This window comes from Drosophila mauritiana, chromosome X (genome assembly GCF_004382145.1).
Source record: "Drosophila mauritiana strain mau12 chromosome X, ASM438214v1, whole genome shotgun sequence".
Lineage (NCBI taxonomy): Eukaryota > Metazoa > Arthropoda > Insecta > Diptera > Drosophilidae > Drosophila > Drosophila mauritiana.
The window spans coordinates 11,556,316-11,576,783 of NC_046672.1; the positions used below are offsets into that span (position 1 = coordinate 11,556,316).

General features: G+C 43.0%; 1 protein-coding gene across 2 annotated transcripts; it reads left to right on the plus strand.

Moving 5' to 3' along the window:
- The first annotated feature begins 199 nt into the window (after positions 1 to 199).
- Positions 200 to 20,350, plus strand: LOC117148234 (breast carcinoma-amplified sequence 3 homolog). Of its 2 annotated transcripts, none has more exons than XM_033315527.1 (8): positions 200 to 1,359; positions 6,517 to 7,712; positions 8,023 to 8,326; positions 8,391 to 9,321; positions 9,389 to 9,695; positions 9,770 to 10,020; positions 10,087 to 10,239; positions 12,743 to 17,705. In XM_033315527.1, the coding sequence occupies exons 2-8, from the start codon at positions 6,841 to 6,843 to the stop codon at positions 16,147 to 16,149; spliced, it is 6,225 nt and encodes a 2,074-aa protein (XP_033171418.1). In that variant the 5' UTR covers positions 200 to 1,359; positions 6,517 to 6,840; the 3' UTR covers positions 16,150 to 17,705. The 2 variants fall into 2 exon arrangements, with proteins under 2 accessions (XP_033171418.1, XP_033171420.1); XM_033315529.1 differs by lacking the exon at positions 12,743 to 17,705 and adding an exon at positions 17,942 to 20,350 and having other exon boundaries at positions 203 to 1,359.
- Positions 20,351 to 20,468: the final 118 nt, after the last annotated feature.

The window sequence follows — 20,468 nt, forward strand, 5'->3', positions numbered from 1 at the left end:
AATTCGATCTTGAAAGTATAGGTTTTTTCAGAGCATATGTTGTTTTGATTTTATAGTTAAAAAGACGTTAGCTATTCATATCAAGCTGTTTTGGTAATATTTTAAATTAATTGACGGCAACTAGAATAATCCGTTACACAGTCGTACACTCAAATACAAAGTCTGGTCACACTCGGAGTGTTGCACTATAAAATTTGGTATTTCATGTTACAGCTGCCACGGTCACACTGGCATAGCACCCAGAAACCAAAAGAGCGAGACAAAAAAACAGAGACAGAAACAGCGCAGCAACCAAAATAATAACAATTAATAATACTAAGTGTCCGCTAAAGATATTGCACGAATAAAGGCAAACGCTCGCCAGCAGTCAGACCAGCTAGTACTAGTTTTTTCCCTTTCGTTCTGGCAGCAGTCTCTCTTGGTTATTTTATTTTTTTTCTGTTGCGACGCATAAATCGTCTCTTAATCGATATATACATATATATATATATAGACCTATATATATATAAGTTAACGGGAGAGTACGAAAACAAGGCGAACGTTTTGCAGATTTAATGTCGCAGTTACTTTTTGTGCAGCAAAAACAACAGCATTGGCAGTAAGCAACAGCAGCAGCAACAACAACAACGATAACAATAACAAAATCATAAACGAAAAACGACGAAAAGGAAACTTAAGTAAAACGTACGACGCAGCGCAGTCGTTGTGTCTGTATTGGTGCGTGTGCGTGAGTTTGTGAACGCGAGTGGGAGTGAGCCAGCAATAGGGCTCTGCGTCGACGGCGGCAGCGGCAGAGGAAGACGAAGAAGAAACATACAAAAAAATAGTTCAGTTTTTTTCAAACAAAACTCGAGCTCCGCAGTTGAGAATTTGCTGCGCGTCTCGAAAAAGCTTGTAATAATTAGTAGACGCCCATTATTAAGCAACAACAGTTGGAGGGCGTGGCAAATCATAATAATAAGAAGCACATAAACACAACATAAGGGGGAGACGGAGCGAAAGAGAGAGAAAGAGCAAGACACAATTGGAGATTTTGTTGCTGCTGCTGCCGCCTGCAACAACCGAAGATAATAATAAAGAGGAGCTCTAAACAAGAACCAAGAACAACAACAGCAACAACTGACGAAAAGCACACACCATAAAGGAAATCAACAACAAAACCTAAAGCGAGAAAGAGAGACCAAGTGAGAAAGAGTAGGAGAGCGAGCAGCTGAAACATATGATTTTTGTTTGTGTTGTTGTTTTTGCGCGCGCTCTGCGGAACGTGTGAGAAAAGTGGAACGAGCGAAACGAGTGGCAGTGTTGTTGTGTTTCAGCTGCTGCTGATTCAACCAGCGAACAGCAACAACAACGCAAGTGGTAAGTTCTTCCTCTTCTTCTTCTAGTTGTTTTTGTTTGACGCGCAAAAAAAAAAATTGAAAACGAAAAGGAAAGAAAATCGTGTATATATGTGTACGGATATGAAAAATCAAATCCTCTATTTATGCAACTATTTGTTTATTGTTGCTCTTTCGAAATCACAGACGTGTAAGTTGTGCAAACAAAGAGCCAAGAATAGAGCGAAATAAATGGGGAAGCGAAGCAGTGGAAAGAGAAGGAGAGAGCAGAAATTGTACCACCAAGTATTTGCTGTTATTTAAATGTCAAAAGTAGTGGAATTTTTGTTTTGGCTGTGACGCGAATAAAAACAATATTTCAAAACACAAACAATGAAGGAAAAAAAATCACACAGATACACTCACCCACGTATATGTATGTGTGTTTATGTGCGCATTAGACGGACAACAACAAAGCAGTGGAATCGAAACGGACTGATAGTGGAACACATTTGGGCACAGTGCTCTAAAAGTGAGAAACCTGTCATAGAAAATAGAAAGCTATTTACCATAATTTGTTTGTCAAGGACAAATACTATATTTTACTGCTTAACTTTGGCACAGTTTTCTTTTTCATCTACAACCTCATTGCACTAAAACTTTTACTTCAAATACAATATGTGTTCATTTTTATGTTCCACTGTGCGACGCTGCAAGGCAAAGAGAGAGAGAGAGAGATTGAGAGAGAAATAAAGAGCTTAGCTGCAAAAGAGAGGACAGCAACAAAATATCGTTGCAGCTGAGTTGCTGAAAAATGCGTTTGTGTGTGCATTCAAGTGCAACTGGCTGTGTGTTAGAGGTTTGTTTTCGTTTTCGGCTCTCTTCTTCGCCATCTCTCTCTGTCCCACTCACTTTTCGACTTCTGTATATATTTTGATAATTGCTCTGCTTTTGCCTCTTTGTTTTCCAGCTGAATTCGAGGGCAAAAGCAAGAACAGCAAAATGCTGTCGTGTAATCAAAGAATAACAAAAATATTTGGATGGCACAAATTGTTTTGGCTTCATTTACAAAATTTAAAACGCACATTAAAAGTGACATTTTTCAATTGCCACCACCGCTGCTCTTCTTCATTCCGCTTCATCACTGTTTGCACCCCACTTTCCCCCTGGTCCCATCTGTGATTTTACCTAATAGAAATGTTTGCCAAAAAATCGCCCAATGTTTGTCCGAGTGGGTGGGTGCCATTGAAAATAAGCAGAAACACAGAAGTAGAGAAACAAAACATAGTAAAAGCGAAAATTGCATTCCGCCTGTCAGCACTACAGTATTACTTACTTTCGAAATTTCTAATTTTAATTGACAGTAAGTTTACTGACAGTAAACGAAAAATGCACTGAAATCAAAAACTATGTAATAAAATATTGGCTCTGTATTTGCCTTATTATTTTTTAATTACCATAAAAATATCTTTGCTTTAAACTGTTCATCTTGAAGGGATTTTACTGTGCTAGTATGGCCTATGGGCTAGTTTTATCTGCTCTAGACCAAGAGGTTCCTTTGTTCGCATCCAAGGACTGCCAAAGGTTGAGGGACGTGGACGGAAGCCCATGTGCCTTATCATCTGGTGAGGTGTATATGGGGGCGTGTGTGACTGATATACGTATGCATATGTACATATGTATTTTACGTTAATCTGCATCAATAGGAATTATTTCGCCCGTCGTAATCAAGTAAAAATAATCAGCTGTGTGTGGGTTGATGAACTTGTGCTATTAAAAAAAAATCTGTTTCACAAATACTTTATAAAGTTGCTATGTACATATGTACGTATGTAGAACTCGGGAGAATAAGCACTGCAAAATAGAATAGTAACCAGGAGATAGATATTTCTTTGTATAATTTAAAACAGGTATTTCTCAGCTCAAAATTGCTCATAGCCTAAAAAAACGTTTAATTATTAGAACTGGTGAAATTAGTTGTCTAATATCTTAACGGTGTGTCGGTGTGTGATGTTTTTGAGAGGCGATGAGACTGCAGGGACCTGTTCGCGAACTGCAATTGTGTGCGAGAGAGCTGTCGTTGTATGTTCTTAGCCAATTGTAAAAGGAAAGGGAAAGACTTGCTGAGATTTTGTCAAGTGGCTTTTGGCACTGAGCAGCATATACAATGGGGCTTCCAATGAAAAAAAAAAGAAATTTTTTTGCATTGGGCCTGACACTCGTTTATGCGTAGGCCGAGTTCCCGTTTGAACTTGCTCTGGAATTGATCGAGTGTCAAGGATGCGTGTAAACTAATTCGAGGCCAGGTGCAGTCTTACCTCCATATAAAGAATCTCAGTTAACAAAACAACCTGGCAAGTTAAGATAGGAAATGCAACATGCTCAAAAGCACATCAAATAATCTGAACAATCGTTCTTATATAAAATATAGTTTGCAACATGATTTAAATGATCAAAATAAATATTGAGTACAGATATACAAATCCATATATGAAATTACTATTTTGCTGACCTACATTTTTGATGCTGCCTTTGTTTCGGAAGTTTGACTGTATCAACATTGAGGGGTCTGTCTCTAGCTCCCTCACTCTTCACTCTTTCTGCGAATTAATGCCGTTTGGATGCCTATTGCTAAACAAAGACAAATGCGTTACTTATGGTCGTCGTGTGTGTGTGGAAGCGAGCGAGAAACAGCGAGGGGGTGGTCGATTGTCTCTCTTTCGCTCGCTAGTATGTCGCTTTTAGGTTTGTGTGACATTGCACGTTCCTATTGCAGTTATTGTTTTTGTTGTTGTTTGTGTTGCGCGTGTGCCAAGCCAATTGAGGAATGCAGTGATGCAGCTGCACTCCTTCCACTCTCCCGATTCCGTGGGGGAGCTTAACCCTTGGTTCCCCTTTGAACCCACCACCACCCCCTTGGTCCTGACATTGGAATTTCGTTTGGGAATTTCAAGTGCTGTAGAGCAATGTGTGCCCCATCTCTCGAAATTCCTCACTGGTATTTCGCAATTTTAACAAGCGTTTAATTGAATCATTACGCCTTTACAACACGACTTCGTGCCTTATCATTTGTTAATTCCAATACGGAATACTATAGACGCATATAGCTGTGGTAATTACCTCATTTCTATCTATATGTGGCGAAATACCCGTTTAATCAATTGCCACCACACGTGGAAAAGTTTTGCCAACTGCATATATTCATTATGCATTTTATTTGATCAGTCATCATCGATAGGGATCGTTCACCCAACGTCCTTGGAATGGGTTAAATGGTAATTGAATCTGCGAATTGGTTTAAGAGGTAAAGACAAATTTGTTAAAATTATAATAAGATGATTAAATTAGCTGCGAAGCTTAAAACTGCTTGGAAATAAAAAGTAAAGATAAAAGAGAAATTATTTTCTACGCAGGCTCACAAGGGTTAATGTGTTTTATTTCTTGGACATTTGGAAAATGGGAAATGGAGAAGAGATCTTAGGCTTGGCTTAAACGGTTATTTCCAACAAGAAGGGAAAACGAAACGGAGAGAAGAACAAGCTCATTGCTAGCTTCTTTGTGGTTTGCATATTGCGTTTTGCTGGCGAATTTGAGGTGAAAAGGAGCAGAAAACCCAAACTAGAAGCTAAAAGCTAAAGCAAATGGCTAAAGATTTCTTCGTGACTTTGAGGCTTGTTGTTGTGGTTTGAAGCTTGCTTTTCTTTTCTTACGTGTTTACAAATTTTGTTTTATTTTTTGCGCTGTTTATTTATTTTTTCGATACCTACAATATGTAAGCGTATTTTGTTGCTGCTTTATTGCACACAATTTGCACCCATGGAATTGAAATTGACAAACGTGGAGAAGATGGGCACAAAAAGCCAAAAAGCTAAATTTAAGTAAAAACAAAGCGCAGCGAAGAAATACACGTAATGCGCTAATAAATTGGTAACAAGAAAGTGAAGAGGGGACGGGGAATTGGGTGCAGTGGGTGGGGGGTGGCACTGTCCAAAGATTAAAGCAATTTGATTGAGACAAAGGGAAACGGAACGAAATGGAATGACCAAAAGAAACTATGAAATGTGCGCATTAGGGTGAACCTTAACTCAATGTTCAATCATACATTTTATATCACGCATACGTAGTGTTGTCATTTTTAGGGAGCTTGTTTTGGAACGAGCTCGCCAATGGTGACCAATGGTTACCAATGGTAACGACACGTAATTTTTGGTTGAATGCTAAAAAACTAGTTTTAGTGTTAATTCTCGTATTTTTTGTAAGGTAAGGTAACATCATCAAAATTTGCGAAAAATTGCATAAAACTAAGATTTTCGATTTTGAATGCCAGTCGATTGGGAAATTGAATTCCCGAGTTCAACAATGTGTGTATAACAATACATATTTGAACCATTTATTCCGATGATAAGGTCAAAAACGGATTATTTTAGTACAAATTACGAATTTTTGTCAAAATTCTGTATTTTCATCATAACTTGTCTAAAAATCGACATAAAGTTGAAAGAATACCCTTTTTATGCAGCAAAATACCAATGCTAACCACCCCTAACATTTTTGAAAGATTTAGAAAAATTAAATTTTTTGTGAATTTTCGATTTTGATAAGGGGTTACATCATAAAATTTTGCAAAAAATTCGAAAAAAATAAAATTTCCAAATTTAGATGCCAAATAATTGCAAATTTAATTACGAGTTCAACGGGATATTACAGTCCATATTTATACCAATATTTAAAATATTGCCGGAAAAAAACATTATTTTTCAGCGGAAAATCAGAAGTTCAAATATCTTCGGACGTATTTTTAACATACATAGCTTGACTGCAAATACTGCATACTTATAATATTGCTTTGTTCAACCAATGTTTAATACGTTAACTGGGCGTAAAGGTATTTTTTAATGATTAATCAAGTTACTTTCTGGTATCGCTTGTTTGTGCAACCTGTTTTTTGTGCATTTTAGGTTGTTTTGCTGTAATTGTATTTAGCGATGAGTCAACCCACTTATAGGAATAATAATGACTCGCAAAAGCGAACAAAAGGTTGGGCAGACTATCAACATAAGATCTTTAAACTATTGGTGCACAGTTCATGTTTCGAAAACTCGACCAAAGGTCGTTTGGGTTCACCCTAAAGAGAGTGGGACAGATGAATGTGAGAGATTGTTCAATTTGTTTATTTATTGTCTTTGCTTTCTATTTGCAGTTGACAACAAGAGAGCAAACGAGAGAGAGACAAAGAGAGAGCGAAACAGCTGGGCAAAAGAAGCAACCGATCAGACGCAGTGTCTCCATAGAAGGCAAACAAGAGAGAAAGAGAGTAGGCGAGAGAAGCTAGCGAGCGAGGCTGCCACCCGCCACCCACTGCCATCAGCCATCTACCATCTGCCACCCCCAGCCGGCCGCTGCCCATTGACCTCCAGTGTGGAGGCACTGCATCATTGGCAACAGCTGTGGTAGCAGCTAGAAGAGGAGCAATTCCGGCGGTCAGCAGTCACCACCGGCCATCCCCCCCAGCAGCCGCTGCATCATGTCCGCGGACTCGCCACGCCGTCATCCCTCTGGCGTGGTCGGTTCCGGCATTGGATTGGGCTCCGGATCCGGTACTGGCTTAGGCTCCGGTTCTGCCGGTGGCAGCAAATCGGGTGCCGCCGTGCCGGCCATTGTACCTCCGCAAACAGTGTCGGATCGATCGATCCTTGACTCGGCCATTGGTTTCATCAACGATGTGACGCTGGCCAATCAGCCGGTGCAAGATCCCAAGGACACGATCACCTGGGCCCGTTTCGAAACGTGTGCGGATGTAAGCGATCCACGTTTCGGTGATGACTGGGAACTGGAGGGAAATGCAGCGCCACCACTACTGCTGATTCTCGGCTACGGTCTGGGCGTCCAAGTGTGGGCCATACCAGCCAACGGCGAGGCGGTCGAGGTGCTATCCTGGCGTCACGGCGTCGTCACTGCGCTTCGTGTGCTGCCCACGCCGGCCACGGCTGTAGCTCTGGATGAGAATGGTCGCGCGGATGAGCCGGTCGATGCGTTTGCCGAGAAACGTCCCCTGGTGGCGTTCGTCGATGGAGGCAGTGCAGCGGCCAGTGGTCTACTGGCTGGCAGCTCGGGATTGGGTCTGGGTGGCGGCAGCGGAGGAGTCACAACAGTTGGCGGATCGGTTGGAGGTGTCGGTGGCATCGGCGTGTCGGCCGCTGCCCAATTCAGTGCCGTAAACTTCATGTCCCTGAAAACGGGTGTCCAGGTGAAGACGATCAAGTTCAAGAACGCCGTGCTGGACATCCAGGCCAATCGATCGGCGGTGGTCATCACGTTCCACGAACGGATAGCCGTGTTTGATGCCAGGACACTGGAGGACCGTCTCACTATTACCACCTGCTATCCCAGTCCGGGGTAAGTGAACTTTATTCCACGTTTAAAAGAATCCACATAATAAATTAGTTGAAATATAAGTTAATTATAACGCCTAATCATATCACATTAACTGAATGTGATAATGATTAATGATAATGAGGATCTAATGGACCTAGTTTTCATTACACGGTGACAGTGGATCATTTTAGATGGTCCATTAACTTTGATAGTGACTCTTAGTTTTATTATAATTGGGTTCAAAAGTGATGATAGTTAGACTTAGTTAAAAATATTCACCGCTTGTGTTGCTGACGTGAACTTGTCTAATATTGATTGTCTTTCTTGCCAGGATCAACCCCAATCCCATTGCTCTGGGACCGCGCTGGCTGGCGTATGCGGAGCATAAACTGCTCCACTCCAAGCGCAGCGGCGGCGGATGCGATGGCGAGGGCGTTCCCAGCTACACGGCCACTGTTCTCAATGCGGCCAAATCCCTGAGCAAGGGACTGCGAGAGTTTGGTGAACAGGTGGCCGCCGGCCTAACGGGCACCACCGCCGGCAGCGGCGCCAGCTCCAAGAGCAGCAGCTTCGACTCGGCCAGCGGCGGTCCGGATGCCAAGCAGTCCGGTGTGGTCACCATCATCGATGTGAAGGTGCGTGAATGAATATTTATAGTGCCATACTCGTTGCAGACCTAATCATATTTTTGATTGGCAGCATCCGGTGAAGGACTACAGCCCCACGTCGGGTACTCCGTTGAGCTCCACAGCTGGCTCACAGGGCGGCGGCGATCCCATCGTTGCTCACTTTGTGGCCCACAGCGAGGCTCTGGTGGCCATGGAGTTCGACAGCTCCGGTATGCTGCTTCTCACCGCCGATCGACGCGGTCATGATTTCCACGTGTTTCGCGTACAACCGCATCCTGTCGGTCCAAGCCTGGCTGCCGTGCACCACCTGTACGTGCTACATCGCGGCGACACTAGCGCCAAGGTGCAGCACATTGCCTTCTCGCTGGACTCGCGCTGGGCTGCCGTGTCCACGTTGCGCGGCACCACCCACGTCTTCCCAATCACGCCCTACGGCGGCGCCATGGGCGTACGCACGCACACCTCGCTGCATGTGGTCAATAAACTGTCCCGCTTCCACCGGAGCGCCGGCCTCGGAGCCGATGGACGCTCCAGTTCGCCGATCTCGCACTCGGAGAGCACGACGTTCGTGCAGTCACTGCAGCCGTATCATAATCCCACTTTGCCGCCGTATCCGCGGCCTTCGGTGGTGCAGCCGCTGGCCCAGCTGCGCCAGCCCTTCACTCTAGGATCACCGCCAGGATCGGCGGGTCTGGGCGGTGGAGTGGGCGGCGGTGGAGTGATGGGCTCTGGCGTTAGTTCCGGCGGTCATGGAGTCGGTGTTGGTGTAGGCAGCAATAGCCAACGGCAGCGACAACGCCTGTCCTCGCTGTCAGACGATAGCGGCAAACCACTGAGTGTCTGCTCCATCTTCGCCAAGTCGCGCTCCTGGCTGCTGGAGCCACCAATGGCGACGCGAGAGCAGCCGCATCGTGTCCAGCGCAAGGCGGTGGACTCGCTCTTCGTGATGGCCGGCCACGGGGCGCTCATCCAGTACGATCTGGACACGAAGCTAGCCTCACGTGAGTCACTCATTTAGCTTTTACGTAGCATCTACTGTATGGCACACAATCATCTTATCCATTGCAGATGTTGCCAAAGAGAAGATTTGTGATGACACGCCCATCGAGCTGGAGGTTGAGGCCCGCGCCCAGTGGAATCTGGGACGGCGTAAGGATGGATCTCAAGAAATCGCACCACCGCTGGGGCTGGACAATTGGCTGATTAAGGATCGCCATGCCAGCCTGCTGTTGGACAGCGCCCATCAATTCGACGATCCGGACGAGCGAACCGAAAGCTGGTTGGCCCAGGTGGAGATCATCACGCACGCTGGTCCCCACCGCCGGCTGTGGATGGGGCCGCAGTTCGTCTTCAAGAACTACAATACGCCCAGCGGGTGAGAATTAGTTGATTTGTTCGAGCGTAATATGTTGAGTGAAATCTAATCCGTATATGTCCATCCTCTAACAGTTCCAATCTGAACCACGTCGATGCAGAGGCTGTGGAAATTGGCGTGACCAAGACGACGACCACCACGTTGCCCTCGACTGCGGCTTCATCTGCCTTGGGATTGGGTACGGTGGGAGGCAAGGATCGGTCCAGTCCGCTCAATATGCCCCTAAGTGCAGCCACATCGGTGGGAGGAGCTGGTATTGGCAGTTCGGCTGTCACAGGGCGCAGCGGTGCCGGTGTACCGGTTCTCATCGAGTCCGGGTCGTACAGTAAGTGGTGAAATCTTCTCTCAACGTACCAATGTACGAACTCTTATATATTCATGAACGAAACAGGCAGCATTGAGCAGAGTCCCAAGTTGATGGATCGCTTCCGACATGGTCACTTGGATTCGGATTATGGCCACGGCGATACACGCCTGAAGGAGGATTTGGCGGATGCCATGCGAGAATCGCCATCAACGGCAGCAGCACGACGTGAGACTACCGGTAAGTGGCAGGCAAATCCTATATCGTCCTGGATAGATGTACACAAGATTTACGCATGTTGTGCAAGACTATTCGAATGTTAGCCGCTGATTCCGGGAATTAACTTGCTTGTCTGCTTCTGGACGGGATCATTGAAGCGGGTTAGCTCCCGGAATCAAAGGCATCCTCGTTGATCATTTGCCGATTCTCGATGTCTTCACAAATCTGTTTATTAATTGTTTACGTTCTATACAAACGTTTTATGTTCTCTTTCTACATTTTCGATTTTTGATTTGTATTTACGTTTTTGTTTTGGAAACACATATATTTATCTATTTATATATATATATATATATATTTACGTTTTTTATTTCGAACGCTTTCAAATGAAAATGTTTAATTCAAAATATTTTTGGTGGTCAAACATAAGAACAAAACAAAAAAAAAAGCTGTATTTTGATCTTGATTATGAAACACCACGAAATTGGCATTGGTTGTTGGTTGTTGATAATGATGATAAACTTTGATGATATGATGCTGATAATGATGATGTTATAGCCATCCCTCCCACCTCTCACCTTTGCATGTTCCTTTTACTCTACTTCAAACTCATTTCACCAAGCTTTCTCCTCATTCTCCATCCATTCACATTTCCCCCCTTTATCTGTGTGTGTGTGTATATGAGTGTGTGTATTGGAGTGTTTTTGTGGTGTAAGTGTGTTGGTAATTTTTTTAAACTTTAGTTGTTGAAACTTTATTTTTCTAGCCGGAAACAAAACTCACTTAACCAAATTATTAATGAACTTATCTTTGGTGTTTTTGTCTAGCCCTAAAATGAGATACCACTAAAATTAATCTATTTCTATTTTATTGACAACTAAATTTAAGCTAACAACATTTTTGCCACAGCAGTGTCCACTATCTAAACGAAAATATAAACCCACAAAACCATACCCCCAAAAAGAATTCTTCTGCAACACGTTATATACACATCTACTTTTGCCCCATTGGTCGCTGTTAATCCTGTCGAGCACTTAACCCCTTGGAATTTGGTCGGACGGATCGGGTGGAATGTATGGAGTTATATATCCTCGATCTTGTCTGATTTTCCTAATGAAAATTTGAACGCTTTTCTCAACACAAAGCAGCACAGTATTTCCATTTTCTTCTTCTCCACCACAGACTTCTGATCCTATTTTACTTTTCCACACTTGATTTCCCCATTAATCTTTTTTCAGTTGCAAGCTTTATTTTAAAAATTTTACTCACCACAAAAGTTTTTTCAACACACTTTTTTACAAGCTACACTATCCATTCACTTTCCATTTTTTGTAATTTTACCCGTAAAGTAAAAGTTACAAAGAGTTTATATTCTGTTCTGTCCGTATCTTTTTTCGCTTGTCCTTCTGCATAATTGTCTGTTGGTATAAACTTCTTAAAAATACCGACAGATGTCGCTCTTTTCCGCGAGTTTTTCGAAAAAGTACATTTATTTTCCAATTTATTACCAATGCAACGGGTATCAGATAGTCGAGCATTCGACTATGGCGTTTCTTCATAACTGCACATTGATTCCTAACTTTTCATCACACGTCTGCATTTTTTATCACATGCATTTTCACCATTGTACTTTGCTGCTTCCCCTTCCTTTTCTACTGCTTCACTCCACTTATGGGCGACTATTTTTCGTCTCTTGTCTCTTGTGATTCGTTTGATGCACTTAAAAATTTGTGTTCCTTAAAAAAAAAAGAAGAAAAGAAAAATTGTGAACCGAAAGTTTCATTGCACGTGCGAGTGAGAAAGCATTAGAGTGATTGGGGGCGAGTGAGATGGAAAGAGGGAGAAAGCAAGGGGGGAGAGAGAGAGAACGGTTGAGAGGAAAGAGCACATTAATCTACATGAATCTCTTAATAAAAAGCCAAAGCCATAAAAATTTCGAAAACGCAATTCAAAATTCACGATTAAACTATTTCCAGTTTCGTTATTACTTCCCCAAATTCAATGTCACGCTATTTTCTTAACTTTATTTTTAAATTATTTTCGTTTTCACACTAAAACAAAACAAACAAACAAAAAAAAAGACAGTTAAAAATTTATTTTCGTTTTTCATTTTTTACTTGCCCAATACAAATATATATCTTTACAAATTTATATATTTTTCTGTTTCACGTTCGATTTTTCCTTTTTTGTATTGAGTGTTTTCCGCTTCCTTTTCAATCGATCAACTGCTCGAGAAAAACAAGTTTTAATCGCGCCTACTGCCAATAATGCATTACAAGCTTAGCTTAAATGTTACAAAATATGTAGATCAAACAGACGCTGAAATGTATTTTCCAATTAAACATTTTCAAAATTTCGAATCAGTATCGAAATCAGTATCAAAATTCGCCTTTGGCTTTTTGTTTTTTGTTTCTTGTACGAACAAAACTGCGCTTTTCTCATAATTTGTTTTCTCTTCTATTTCTCTTTTTTCTCCGCTCTGTGTTCTGTGTCCTGTGCCCCAACGTTGTTGACCCGCCTCCAGCTGCAACTGTTGATCAGGCAGCTCCCCCGTGTGGCGATCACCTGGCTACCGGTGCCTCGCCAGCTTCAGCGGATCTCCTGGCTGCCGGCGCCGGAGGAAGTGCTTCCTCGAATTGTGATAATGCCTGCTATTACGATGCACTCGCCGAGCACGAGAGTCTCAATGATCTGGACGAGGTGGTGGAGGATCAGCATCCAGATGCAGAGACGCATTTGCACTCAATGGACTCCATTTCAGCTCTGGCATCTGTTCTGCCCAACATCTGTAGCTATTCGCGTGTGGAGAAAATGGTCAATCCGCTGGGCACTGTGACGGATCTAAATGCTGGCATCTCCGGTGAACTGCAGACGGATATGCTGGACGAGGTGGTCGGCCAACTGGCCGCCGAGGATACGGTCATCCATGAGAATTGCGATGAGGCTCTGTTCCGGCCAGTGGTGGCCATCTTTTGCAGTGATCCCGCTGAGAGACAAAAGCTCCTTCAAAAAGATCAGCAGACGGAAGAAGCGACAGCATCGGAACTGGAACGCGAACAGGCCAGTTGCCAACCGCCCGTTGTGTTGGTCAATAAGTTGGTTGTACCTGTGATTGCCAAGGAGGTGGACGAGGTGCTTGTCCAGAAGGAGAAGCAAAAGTCCCAGAAGCAATCGCACAAGGCACAGCAGCAGCAGCAGCAACAACAGAAAACCCTAAGATCCCTGGCTGCCGCCGAGGATGCGGCACAGGCGCAGAAATTCGCAGAGCTTTCAAATCTCAACAAGCCCAAGGGCAACAGCAACAACAATAAAACTGCCAGCCAGAAGAGTGGTAGTGGAACGTCCGAGGATGAGGCCACCACCACCATCACACTCGCCAAATCAGCGAAGAAGGCCAAGAATAACAAGCAAAAGACCAGCGCAAAAGTCAGCGAAAAGAAGCCAGAGCAGACGAATCTGGACGAGAAGAAGGTTGCTGTCGAGAAAGAGGAAAACGAAGAGAGGGCTGTACCGGTGGTCAAGGAAACCACCAACAAGGATGATTCGGATGCAGAGTCTGATCATGCAGATAGTCTGCTGGCCAACAAAAGCAGCATTGCGGCCGTCATGGTGAGCAGTGCCAGTGCCCAGGGATTAAGTTTGCACGTGGAGATGAGTGCGCCGGATGCGGAGCAAGACGAAGATGAAGAGATAGAAGAGCTCGAGGAGGAGCCACCCAAAACAATGTCTAAAGACAACAAGAAGAAGCAAAAACCAGGAGATGCAGTAGCAACCATGACAATCGACAAGGAGAAGGAAAAAGCCAAGGAGAAGGAGCTGAAGCTAAAGGAGAAAGAACGGGAAGCCAAGCTTCAGGAGAAAGAAAAAGAAGAAAGGCTTAAACAGAAGGAAAGAGAAGAGAACCTTAGGATGGAACGAGAGGAAAAGCTTAAGGAAGAGAAGATCAAGGAGAAGGAACGAGAGGAGAAGTTGAAAGAAGAAAAGATCAAGGAGAAGCAAAGAGAGGAAAAACTAAAGGATGAGAAGCTTAAGGAAAAGGAACGAGAAGAAAGGATCAAGGAAAAAGAGCGCGAAGAAAAGGCTAAGGAGAAGCAACGAGAAGAAAAGTTAAGGGAGGAAAAGATCAAGGAAAAGGAGAGGGAGGAAAAACTCAAGGAGAAGCTAAGGGTAGAGAAGGAGAAGGAGAAGGAGAAAGAAGAAAAGCTCCGAAAAGAGCGTGAAGAAAAAATGAAGGAAAAGGAACGAGAAGAGAAAATCAAGGAGAAGGAGCGAGTTGAAAAGATCAAGGAGAAGGAACGAGAAGAAAAGCTAAAGAAAGAAAAGGAGGAAAAGCTCAAGGAGAAGGAAGAGCTGCTCAAGAAAAAGGAGAAGGAGGAAAAGGAGAGAGAAGAAAAGCTCAAGGAAAAGGAAAGGCAAGAGAAGCTCAAGGAGAAAGAACGGGAAGAGAAGCTCAAAAAGGAAACGGAAGAGAGGCAACGAGAAAAGGAAAGGGAGGAGAAGCTAAAAGAGAAAGAGAGGGCTGAAAAGCTTAAAGACCTGGAAAAAGAAGCAAAGCTAAAGGAAAAGGAAGAACAGCTCAAGGAGAAGGAAAAGGAGGTTAAAATCAAGGAGAAGAAGGAGAAAGACAAGGTCAAGGAGAAGGAGAAGGAGAAGTCCCTAGAAAGCGAAAAGCTCCTCATCTCGGCAACCGTTAGCAATCCATGGAGGCGAGTCGTCGAGGATGCTCCACCCAAACTGCCTGCGGTTCAGGACTATCCCAGTCTTGGCAAGAAACCCACTAAAGCGAGTCCGGAGAAGAAACGGGATGAAAAACTGCTGCCTGGACTGACTACTCCCCCCAAAGAGGTGAACGACACCTTTGAGGACTTCTTGAGCGGCTTAAAGCCACTGGAGGCCTTGCCACCTCTTCCTGCTCTCGAACCCCTGGAGGTTAAGGAGGACTCGAAAAAGGAATCTGTCAGTCTAATCAACTTTGAAAGTCCGTTGCAGGAGACAGCATCCATACCGCGGAAGATTTCCCCACCGCCACGTGGTTTCACCGAACAGAATTTGATCCTCGCCTTGTGCGGTTCCCTGCACTATGAAAATGAACAGGAACGGATCCGGGAAACGGAGGCAGAGGTGCAGCCTGAGGTGGTAACTACACCGGAACCGGTATACATTACCCTGGATACGATGGCCCTGCAGAAATCCACCTCTACATCGAATAACTCATCCGGATCTGAGGAGATTGTCGTCATGGAGGAACCCGTAAAGAAGCTGAGCAAGAAGCACAAGCGACTGAAGCAGCTCCAACTGCAGCAGCAGCAGCAGCAAAGGGAGCGGGAACCGGACGACGAGGAGCTGCGTCCCCTGATCAGCATCAGCATGTGCGATTCCCAGCTGGACGTGCCGGATATACCAGTCAGGGCCATGCCCGACGACGATGAGGGAGTCGAGGAGGAGCCCGAGACGGAGCCGGAGCAATCACTGCCCGAGGATCTGCTGCACTTTGGCAGCAGTGGAGTGGCCACCAATGCCACTACAACGGACAGCGAGGGACCGGTGCCGGCCACCACATCCGATGATAATGTGGTGTACGGCTCCTCCAGCACAACCAATGCCGCACCGCACAAGCTGAAGACCAAGAAGCTGGAGCACAAGATCAATCTGATAGCGGCCATCGAGGCGGCCACCTCCTCGTCCACATCCTCGGCGGAGGAGAGCAGTGTGGAGACGACGGTACATCCAGATCCTACGGGTCTCGGTCTGGGCATTGGCCTGCAATCCCATTCGCCGGGCGCTGCAGTCGGTGCTGGAAGCTCGACCACGGGTGCCGCTACAACTGCATCTCTGCCCGCTGCCGGTGGCGTTACCTCTGTGGGATTGGCCGTAGGCGTGGCCAGCCCACCGAGTGCCACAAAGAAGAAGACGAAGCGCCGGAAGAGATAAGAATTAGCGATCTGTTTGCTGTGCGTCTTTAGCCTGGTGGTGCTGTGGCATCTGTACGCCGCCAATCGACAGGATGGAGCACCCACTGCCCATGCGCTCCAACAACAGCAGCAGCAGCAGCCGCAACAGCCGCTGCAGCCGCCGCCACCGGATCATCCACCACCATCGGAGGAGCCAGGTCCAGCCATTTTTCAGCCCAATCCCATGCTGAAGCAGGAGGAAGTTGAGCAGCCGGTGGGCAGAACCAGAGCCAAGTAAAAGAGCAATGGACGCCAAGCAAACGAGTGCAGGAGGTCACTACTGTGAGCTCCACACAAGAGATTCGCAAAACTATATACATGAGATGGAGATGGCAACCACGACATGATGATGACTCTAGATTCTTAGATTTGTAGCTGAGTGCAAGAAAAGTATATCATTTCAGTAACCGCGAAACAAAAAGAAAACCAACAAAAAACAAAACAAAACACAAAACTCTGCAAAAAAAATTGTGATTTATCGAAAAGAAAAACAACAAGTTAGTTATAATGCATAATTTAAAACGAAACATAAACAAAAAAGAAAAAGAAAACGACTGTAGCTACTCGTTTAGACAAAAAACATAAAAGAATTAAGGAAAAGCGACAAAAATATTTAAATACTAACCGATTTTTAAGTGCAAAGTTATATGTTAGCTATACATCTCTAGAAATTTAAAGTATAACAATATATATATATAAACCAGACACACACATATATATATACATACATATATATATAATATATTGAAAAAGGCCTAAAAGTAAAAACACTGATTAAGTATCAAAACTAATTAATGCTCTCAAATTGTACATAAATGGCGCCCGAAAATCCACTCACTGTGGAAATCGAAATTTGTAAAATTGATATCCTGCCCCTTAGCTAACACACACACACACACACTATACACACACACATGCAGCTAAAGCTTGCAGGACACACAGTTGGAATTTAATGGTTAAATAGTAATATTCAGACCCATAAATGGGTGGTATTCAATAGAACGAACGACTTTTCCCCCAGACAAAACTACATTTTCCTGCCCAAGAAGCCAACTGCGTGTAAGAACTACTGCAAAGCGACTAATGACTAAACTATGTGGATTATAATACTAATTGTCCAATGTCACAACTGTTTAAACTCGTTTTCTAGGCTTTGCTTTCGTTAAGTTTTCTCCATACTCGTTCAAGTTTCATATAGATCCTCCCAAACTCAAGGTCTCTTTTTTTAAATCCTATTTTTTTTTTGTTTGTTAATTTATTCATTTTATTTGAAATGGTCTCTGTTTTGTTTTTATTTCGTTTTAATTTCGTAATATGTTCTGTTTCTTGAAAAGATTGTAAAAAGTGAGGAAATCAATTGTTTTCTGTATATAAATATATGTATATCGTATAAAAATTACATCTAACTCGCAGTATTTATGATTTACGTTTGAGAGATGGATGAAAAAAGGAGGCAAGGAAATCGCTAAACACTAAAATTTAATTTAATTAAATGATGTATGATTAAATAAATGCAATTTTAGTTAAAACAACAAATGTGGCCATCAAGTGTTGTTATTGGGAATCGGAAACATGATTTTTGCAGCGATTTGGAATAAATTTCCAGGACTTTCAGTTAATATAAATGCATGACAACCCTATTTTAGATTTGAAATCTTAAAAAGATTAATTTTTAGATGTTTTTATAACTAATTTCTTATGCTGTGCATCCTTTAGATACATTCGAAAATGAAAAATCATAAACTTATGTGCATTTTATGTATATTTTGTAGGCAACTATTTTACCACGGATCAGCTGGATGGCTTGGCTCTCAACAACAACAATAACATTAACAACAACATAATCCCAACCAAAGACAACCCGAATCCCAATCCCAATCCCAATACCAATACCAATCCCAATGCGATCCCGAGCAGCAACAAGGTCCAGAAAGCGGAGGTCACCGATGCCGGAGACTATCCCATTCGGCATTCGTACGGCGATCACGGCGAACTGTCGACGGTGGTGAACATCGAGGTGTTCGACGACCAGCTGAGCATGAGCAGCATCAGCACCAACAGTCGCCTCTCCCTGGAGGGACCGCCATCGCAATCGTCGCCGCCGCTTAGCCTGACCAACGGCCTGATGGACACCAATCTGATGCACTTCAGCGAGAGTGCGCATGGCACGGGAGTGGCGCAGGCACAGGCGCATGGAAGGGGCGCCAATCGCTACGAGGCGGACGACGACGAGGAGGAGGAGGAGGAGGAGCTGGATGAGGAGCCGGAGCCGGATGAGGATGAGCGGGAGGATCGCCCACTGGGCAGGCGGAATTTGTGAGAGTTAGTGCAGAGGGCGGGCCTGTTGGGTGGCCAGCTCCACCAGATGCGACGTATGTGCGCCCAGCTCTTTAGTGCGCACGCTGGCGAGGATTCCTAGACGAAGCTTTTGGTGCCGTTGGCTACACCCTGTATTCTCTGTAACTGCATATGCATCTGCAACTGCATCTGCCTCGGTATTTGTATCTGTATCTGTGTCTCCGACGAGCTAACGTAGATTTATTTTTTGCTTGTTTTGTTTAGTCCAAGTAGTCGATAGTCGATATATCCGGCAGCGTTTCTGTAGCCATTATACTTCCTATTATTTTTTTTTTTTGATTCTGATTGATTCTGTTTTTTTGATTTCTACGAAAGAGAAGAATACGTACTTTCCCCGAGAGAACTAAAATGTGAAATGCCAATGCAATAAAAGTGAAAACAAAATCGTGTGAAAAGATATATAAGCATAAGAAATAGATCAGATCAGACCTCAGCTGAATGCCGTGATATTTAAAATAAAATTTAACAAAAACAAAGTGAAACGTTATGAAAGGAAATGAATTGAGGAGCGTAGAGCGAGCGAGAGGCGAAATACAGTACATTATTAAATATATATATATTAATAAATATATGTATGTATTCAGAGATCGAAAGGCGCATAAAGCAACCACAATGAACCACAAAATATGAATTATGTAATAGCATAATAATAGCTGCATCTACTTACCCTAGACTAAAGAAGAGCTCCTTTAAGCCCAAAATTCGCTTATTTTTCCAACTCTTATTTTATACCATAATTAAGTAGGAATTTAGTTTTATATACTTTTCTATTGTGAACCAATGAAGTCCAGTTCGAGAATTCACTCTGCGTTTAGTGACTAATGATTTATTTTTACGGATTTTCCTTACCAAATTTTGTGAAATGCACTGAAAATAGTTAACTGATTCCGAGTCCTGAATATTCTGCCTTCAGCATTCACAGTCTTGTTAATAATTCTTCGATGCGGAAACGAGAATTCATTCCAAAACAAATACAAAAAAAAAAAAATAATAAATAAATCGCGCAATAAACATTAACGTAAAGTCCATAATATAAAGTTGCCCAAATAGATGAGAAAATTTAAACATATCCATTTACAGATATACATATAGTATAAATATTTCCACATTGGTGCATTAACGACAACCCAACAAAAGAAAAAAGAAACAAAAGTCTTGAGAGAACAGTTCAAACTTCATGGCAAAACATATATACTATATATATTTTTTTATAAACGTTGAACGAATGATCTACACATTTATATATTATAGATGAGCATACTAAGAGATCCCATCCCACAAATAATCAAAAATCAATCGCAGATAAGCAACGAGAATTTGCTCTTGTTGCCGCTTCCTGTTTCCACCTAAAAGTAAAAAGGGTAAAGATACAAAACTGAGGTCGCTGAAATCAAACATAGATACAAAAAGCATACACACATACACACACGCATACTGCTGGCCAGGTTGAGGTTGTGGATATAGAAGATTGAACATTTTATATAACAAAATATTGAAGAGAGGAGATTGAAGGTTTTGTGCAAGGAGAAACCGAGAAGCATACAAATATTTTTTATACTTGCAACTGTCGTCTTCACTTTGTGTTTCGATTTTCAGCAACAAATTTTAGCCAACTAAGTCTACGGATATGATTTCGCATATATACACATATATATATATAGACATATAGATACACAAATTGGCAGACCATTTACTTAAAACCTATACCTAAATATATGAGTATATACATATATCTACGTTTATGTGGGCATCTTATCCCGATGTTCATTTCATGTCGTCGCATGTTTTCCCCTTTAGTTAATCGAAAATCAAACAAAAAAAAAGTCTATAAGAGAAAAATCACAAAAAAATCTATCTTTTTTAATTCATTTGTATAACCGAAAGTGTCATAGAATTCATTTGAGAGGTCGATTCTAGAATTGATTCCACCATATAATAATA